The sequence below is a fragment of the Drosophila ananassae genome, chromosome 2L (genome assembly GCF_017639315.1).
Source record: "Drosophila ananassae strain 14024-0371.13 chromosome 2L, ASM1763931v2, whole genome shotgun sequence".
Lineage (NCBI taxonomy): Eukaryota > Metazoa > Arthropoda > Insecta > Diptera > Drosophilidae > Drosophila > Drosophila ananassae.
The window spans coordinates 13,774,055-13,781,353 of NC_057927.1; the positions used below are offsets into that span (position 1 = coordinate 13,774,055).

At 42.5% G+C, this 7,299-nt stretch overlaps 3 protein-coding genes across 4 annotated transcripts; 2 read left to right on the forward strand and 1 right to left on the reverse strand.

The window, feature by feature from the left end:
- Positions 1-1,636: 1,636 nt before the first annotated feature.
- Positions 1,637-3,249, reverse strand: LOC6499439 (argininosuccinate synthase). Its single transcript, XM_001954601.4, has 3 exons — positions 3,041-3,249; positions 2,726-2,971; positions 1,637-2,508 (listed from the first exon to the last, which is right to left on the reverse strand). Exons 1-3 carry the CDS (start codon positions 3,209-3,211, stop codon positions 1,666-1,668), a joined length of 1,260 nt encoding a protein of 419 aa, XP_001954637.2. The 5' UTR covers positions 3,212-3,249; the 3' UTR covers positions 1,637-1,665.
- A 770-nt stretch (positions 3,250-4,019) lies between these two features.
- On the forward strand, positions 4,020-4,815 carry LOC26515114. The gene is made up of 2 exons (XM_014911898.3): positions 4,020-4,185; positions 4,274-4,815. The coding sequence occupies exons 1-2, from the start codon at positions 4,103-4,105 to the stop codon at positions 4,695-4,697; spliced, it is 507 nt and encodes a 168-aa protein (XP_014767384.1). The 5' UTR covers positions 4,020-4,102; the 3' UTR covers positions 4,698-4,815.
- Positions 4,816-5,041: 226 nt separating this feature from the next.
- On the forward strand, positions 5,042-7,106 carry LOC6501147 (solute carrier family 35 member G1). 2 transcript variants are annotated; one of them, XM_001954602.4, is made up of 2 exons: positions 5,042-5,297; positions 5,356-7,106. In XM_001954602.4, exon 2 carries the CDS (start codon positions 5,407-5,409, stop codon positions 6,451-6,453), a length of 1,047 nt encoding a protein of 348 aa, XP_001954638.1. In that variant the 5' UTR covers positions 5,042-5,297; positions 5,356-5,406; the 3' UTR covers positions 6,454-7,106. The 2 variants fall into 2 exon arrangements, with proteins under 2 accessions (XP_001954638.1, XP_014766908.1); XM_014911422.3 differs by having other exon boundaries at positions 5,042-5,293.
- Positions 7,107-7,299: the final 193 nt, after the last annotated feature.

Genomic DNA, 7,299 nt, shown 5'->3' on the forward strand with positions numbered 1-7,299 from the left:
TTGTATGGAAATTTCTTTATGGAAACTAAATATTTAATAAATAATTGTATTACTTAATTATAAAACAAATCGGCGCCTTTAATCGAAACTTAAGCAAGCAAGAAAGGCGCTCCTTGGGAATATGTTTTTTTTCCAAAAAAACTTCAATTTCTGTTTCAGTCCCAATTCTCCCAAGTCCCATGAATTCTACTCGGCACTGGATTCCATCATCAATTCCTGTCGATAGATAAACAATGTTTACCTACACCAGAGACACACTGGCTGGCACACAAATTCCGAAGGATATTTACCAATATATACACATATATACATGTAGATGTATGTATGTATATATCCAATATCCAACAAGTCTGAAATACAATCACAGCTGGTGTTCGGAAGTGGAAGGACTGTATTTATTTGTTGTAATAATATTAGTTTTTGCATTTATGTGCAAATGCTAGAAACATCTTTGTTTTGCTCATCTTTCACCGGACCTGAGCATCCTCGGAAATAAGATTAATGCAATTGGGAAATCCAACATCGGCCAGTTGCTCCCGGTTGTTTCGGCTTCTGTTTATTTTTGTCCTTGTCACGGCAAATATAGGAAATGATATTTGTATATTTATTTGTGCGTTATATTTCATTAATTGTGTTTTCGATTCCCCTACAAGTGCCTTCAACATCTCCGCTGCGCATTCGATTTATTAGATAAACAAGAAACTTAAGCAAATGGCTGACTATATCTAAAAATATTCATTTCCATCTAACGTGCGTTGAAGTATTCTTCCAATTTTCCCCATTTTGGGCTCATATCCAACATTCCATGTTTTAGTCAAAATTTGGCAAGGGGGTCCCCCAAAAAGCTTACAAAAAATCTAAAAAATATTTTGTTTCTAGATTTTGATGGAAATTGATGGAGAACCAATCCACGAATCGTTTAAGGTATTCCGCTTTGGAATCGGATGATTATTGGCAAAGTTACAGCCTTCGTCGGGGCTCATATCGTCCTATTCATGGGTTATTCAAAATTTGGCAGGGGGTCCCCCAAAAAGTTTACAAAAAATCTAAAAAATATTTTGTTTCTAGATTTTGATAGAAATTGGTGGAGAACCAATCCACGAATCGTTTAAGGTATTCCGCTTTGGAATCGGATGATTATTGGCAAAGTTACAGCCTTCGTCGGGGCTCATATCGTCCTTTCCATGGGTTATTCAAAATTTGGCAAGGGGGTTCCCCAAAAAGTTTACAAAAAATCTAAAAAAATATTTTGTTTCTAGATTTTGATAGAAATTGGTGAAGAATCAATCCACGAATCGTTTAAGGTATTCCGCTTTGGAATCGGATGATTATTGGCAAAGTTACAGCCTTCGTCGGGGCTCATATCGTCCTTTCCATGGGTTATTCAAAATTTGGCAAGGGGGTTCCCCAAAAAGTTTACAAAAAATCTAAAAAAATATTTTGTTTCTAGATTTTGATAGAAATTGGTGAAGAATCAATCCACGAATCGTTTAAGGTATTCCGCTTTGGAATCGGATGATTATTGGCAAAGTTACAGCCTTCGTCGGGGCTCATATCGTCCTTTCCATGGGTTATTCAAAATTTGGCAAGGGAGTCCCCGGAAAAAAATAATTATTGAAAAGATTAATAAATTTTCATTTATAATATTTATTACAATTTTCTTTTTTATTGAGACCTTTTCGGAATTTTGTAAGGTCCAAAAGCGCGGACATGCTCCCGAATGCGCACCGCATTGATGGCGATGAAGCCACCAGCATCCTGGGGCACGTAATCACCATGGACGTCCATCGAGACCAGTTCCTCATTATACAGTGCACCAACATTCTCAGCCGCCTTCCTGGCGATGGCGCGGCAGTAGCCGGGAGCCAATTCGACGGTCACCTGCCCGGACACCTTCTCCTCCGCCAGTTCGATGCACTTGCGAACATAAATAGCTTCCGGACTGAACCAAAATCCATTGTACACATAGTCAGTCATGCGGTCCCGCAGGATCTGCTTAGTTCGAAGCACCTCCCGGTCCAAAGCGAACACCTCTAGGTCTTGGTGGGCGGTAAACAGAATATTTCCCCCCGGCGTCTCATACACTCCTCGGGATTTGAGGCCCACATAGCGGTTCTCCACAATGTCAATCCGCCCGATGCCGTAGGAGCCTCCCAGTTCGTTCAGGAAGTTTAAAATCTCCAGGGGCTGGATAAACACCTGACCATTCGATAAATTCTTAACGCTGGTGGGCAGTCCCTTACGGAACTCGATGGTGAGGCGAGTGGGTTGACTCGGTGCTTGGGTGAGAGGATCCACGGTCAGCTCGTAGAGGCTGCTAGGGGCCACAGTGTTGGGATCCTCGAGAATCCCGGACTCGTAGCTAATGTGAAGGATGTTGGCATCGGTGCTCCAGGGAGTGGCCGGCTTGGCACTCACCTCGATGCCATGCTCTTGGGCGTAAGCGATGAGGTCCTGTCGCCCCTGAAAGCGGCGACAGAACTCCTCGTTTCGCCATGGTGCTATTATCTGAAAAGTAATAGGAAACCATTAATTACCTATACTTTGTAAATAAATTAAAATTTGTCAAGTACCCAAAGCTTATCAGCGGTTGCGATTTTTGTACTATATTGGCATTAAAAAAAAGGTAGAAAGAATAAATACTGGGCACTGATAAGAAAACAATCTATCTGTCGGTTGTTTGGCTTATCAGCCAACTACAGAGCTTAATGATATTTAGACCCACCTTTAAGTCCGGCTGGAGAGCATAGGCGCAAAGCTCGAAGCGCACCTGGTCGTTGCCTTTTCCAGTGGCACCGTGAGCCAGGTACTTGGCGCCACATTGACGGGCTGCCTCCATTAGTGCCACACTGATGCAGGGCCGGGCCAGCGAGGTGCCCAGTAGGTATCGCTCCTCGTAGACAAGACCCATCTGGACAGCCGGCCAAATGTAGTCCTCCACGAAAGATCTCTTGACATCAGATACAATCACCTTTTGAATTCAGATTATGGATGAAAAGCAAGTGCTTGGAAAATAATATAAAATTATTTTAAAGTTTACCTTCTTGGCTCCTATTTTCAGAGCCTTTTTCTCGGCCGCCACAAAGTCCTCTTTTTGGCCCACATCAGCCAGAACACAGATTACCTCGTACTTTTGGTCCAGCAACCACTTGAGGATACAGCTCGTATCCAGGCCCCCAGAGTAGGCTAAGATCACAGTTTCTCCCGTCATTCTCCCGTTCACCTGACTTGCTCCGTTTAGTGGTGCCAAGACACTGAAGGCCTGCTGATTCTGTAGCCCCATAAGGCTTTAGCTGATATCAGTCTAATCGTTGCTAGCTTATCAGCCCACACGTGCTATCGCCGATCGTCATTCGGCCAAACATTCGACACGGCTGATAAGCTGCTTTTAGGGTCCTCATACACAACATTGACAGTCGAAGTTCAAGTTGGCAGAGCTTAAGACTTCAACATTGGTTCATAAACTAAACAAGGCAGCCAAACATTATATTCTCATCCTTATTTTATATGTTTTTATTTCCTATTTTACTTTTTCGCTGAATAAAAGCGTATTATTTATTATTATTGCACAAATATTAATAAAATATATTAATCACTGTGGAAGGCAGTCCCCGAGGTCACGAACCGCATGCCTTAGCTTAAAAAATTATATTAATTAAGTTTTGAAAAAACGCCCCGCGACATTCGCTTGATTTAATTACACTTGACCTCCATGTTAGAATCGATTAACTGGAATGTCCGTTAAAAAACGAGCGTCTTGGCGGAATCCTTCAAAAGTACAGTAGAGCTTCAGCGTAATTGTCTCTAAAATTGTATTTAATTATTCTTTGTAGTTAGTTTTATTGTCACCTTTCTGCGTCAAAAGATAAAATTTATAATATATATAAGTTTTTAATATTTGGACATTGAATTTAGAAAGGATTTCTTAACGACCACCGCAATGACTGAATCGGTCAAGTTCGTAGGTTGTTCTCTCGCTTCAGTGAGCAAGACCGATTAATTAATAAGTCTGTGCCGAGGCATTTACATAGATTAAAATCTTATTGGAATAACGGGTATAAAAGGAGCGGAAAGGACCGAAACTGGCCAGGATGAGGCTAAGATGCGGTCCCAACTTCAGCTCCGTTTGGGTAAACTGCTCCTGCTGACAGTTGCGCTATGCTGCGTTGTAGTCCAGGCCACAGAGTAAGTGTTTCAGTTTTAAACTTTAAAACCATTATACCGTAATCTATAAGCTATAACTATTAAAGCTAATTGAAAAACGAAATCCTAGTTTTCCCTTTTATAGACGACCCTGTAGCCCTGGTCAAGATGTCGAATCGGAGTGCCCGGATAACTACTTCACCTTGGAAGACACTCCAGCGTGGTGCCCAGAGATAAGGTACTGCTACCTGGGGTTAAACCAGACCTGCAATGAATACCAAGCCGAGAGCAGATGTGAAGTCGAGCTACAGTGTCGGTGTAACAGGTGTTTGGGGTGCGATGAGAGGTTTAACTGTGTTGAAATTCCAATGATATGCGAAATTGAACGGTTAGCAAAATTTGGAAAACGCATTTCCTACCGACCGCCGATCCGTGCACCCTTCCACCCGCCGATCCACGCACCTGCCCACCTGCCTATCGACTTACCCTGGTTTCTGAGACGGTGGATGGAGAAACAAGGCCAATATCCCCACTCGTATACAAAGAAGTCCTGAACCAATGGTGCCCGATACCCCAGAACAGACCCCTGACAACCCTTCTCCCATGTTTATAATTAGGATATTTTTAATTAAGAAATATATTAACCGCAAATAAAGGAACTGAGCATTGCAAGCCGTTAATTTAATGATGGGGAACGACAGCTAGATTAGTAAATAATTCTCTAGAAATCATCAAAATAACAAAAAGAACATGGAAATTCAATTTAATTGGCACGAAATGCATAAGAATAACATTTTTTAATCAATACCACTATTTAAAATGTCCTCTTTGTTGGCGCCCATCAGCAAACCAATAGAGATGACACTTTATTAAAAGGAAATTTATCGGAACATGGTGGTACAGTCATCTGGCAACTTTACGAATGTATCTACCGGCCTGGCAGCTCTGGTCGCCGATTCCTCCCGTTAGTCTCTACGGCAAATATTTAAAATGTTTAATTAAACTTTAGCGTAACAAAAAAACAATGAATTAAAGTCTGTGAAACAAGAGACGGGGAAACAATGCGCGAGTGAGAGAACTGGAAAGGGGAGCCGCAGAAGGAGCTACGATTGAAAATCAAGGATTGAAGACAAAAATCGATTTTTTCAGAGTAGGTGAGAAAGTAAATTTGATACACCTACACACACACCCTTATATCCTTTATCCTTTTAGGATGCTGCAGCTGTAGACAACGAGTTTATTAGCGTAAACGAAACCCCCGCCATGCCGGAGAATCTGGAGCTACAGCAGTTCCAGGAGGCTGCTCCGCCTCCTGATCCGGCACCCCGTTGGCTGGAGCGATTACAGAAGCGCCTGGGAGCCAACTGTCCCTACTTGGGCATCCTGCTGGCTACACTCTCGTCGCTCTTCTTCTCGCTCTGCTCTGTGATTGTGAAGGGACTGGTGGACGTAAATCCCATGGAGCTGGCCTCGTTTCGGTTTGTGGGGGTGCTCCTTCCGGCCCTACCCATCCTGATCTACACACGGCAGCCGGTGTTTCCGGAGGGCAAGCGAGTGATTCTGCTGCTGCGATGCTTTATGGGGACAACTGGTCTGATGCTCAGCTTTTATGCCTTTCGGCACATGCCCCTGGCGGATGCTAGCGTCATTATATTCTCGACACCAGTTTTTGTGGCGATTTTCGCCCGAGCCTTCCTCAAGGAGCCCTGCACGCTCTTTAATGTCCTCACCATAAACATGACGCTGGTGGGCGTGGTACTGATCACTAGACCGCCGTTTGTCTTCGGCGAACCGGCGGGAAGCGAAGATATCCTGACTGGCAAGACATACGATATCTGGGGACCGGTGGCCGCCATATCATCCACATTGTTTGGGGCCAATGTCTACATACTGCTGAGGGCTTTGAAGAATCTGCATTTCTCCGTTATCATGACCAACTTTGGCACCATCGCCTTGGTGTACACCTTGATTGTATGCGGATCCATTGGAGCCGTGTGCTGGCCCAGCTGCGGACGGGACCGGTGGCTGGTAGTAGTTCTTGGCATATTCAGCTTCCTGGGACAGATTTTGCTGACATTGTCCCTGCAAATAGAGCAGGCTGGTCCCGTGGCTATCGCCCGTTGCGCAGACATCGTATTCGCCTTCGTCTGGCAGATGATATTCTTCGGCGAAACTCCTACCGCCTACTCCCTGGTGGGAGCCTTTATGGTGATCGCTTCCGTGGTCCTCACGGCGCTCAAAAAGTGGGCCAGCACCCTTCCTCGCGAGTCCTCGCTGCGTAAGCGACTACGGCTCGTCCTGCTGGAATAGTTCGACCAAGTCCAGGCCCCGGTCGGACCAGGAAGTTCGCGGTTTCTCCCCAGCTCTCACCCGGAATCACACCGAAAATTCATACCATAACTCACCATTTCACCCTAGACTTAATATATATCAAAACGTCAGATCGTAGTTTAATCCAACATTAGCGTCGTGATATCCAATCCACTAATATTGAATTACTCGTAGTGCGTTTTTAGTTAAGCCAATTCGCCGATTTGTTGTTTTGTACATTGTTATGCGTGCTTAAATATAATAATTATAATGGTAACAACTTAAAAAGAATAAACACGTCTTATGAATAACTAAAAACTGCCCAAAAAATCTAAAATTAATCCATTCTCAATGTTTTAAGGGACAAATAAGCAGTAGGATAATTTAATATAATAAAGCATTTTCAAGTTCATTACCAAAAAGATACATATTTTTTTAAACTAATTTTTGGTTTCACATTTTAAATTTTGTACAAATTTTGAGTCGATAGGGATAAATCCTTCAGAATATTCATTTTTCCCCATTGGGATATCTTTACAGCCTGGTTACATGATAATTTGTAGCGTTTTACTTTCAGAATATTGGATACTTTGTATACTTGTTTTTTAACTTAATATTTCAAATATTACTTCTTATGCTTAGATGATAAAAAATGTTGAAAAGGATGGTTTAAACTTTTAATTTTAAAAGAATATTTGAAAAACATTTTTAGCGCTGGAAAATATGCTGTTAGTTTTGGTGCTGTTAACGCATCTTAACATTTGTTTGGTATTTTTTTTTTGGTATTTAATTTTCTTAGATGTTTTGTTTATATCCTATTTCGATTGTTTACCAATACTGCCGTGA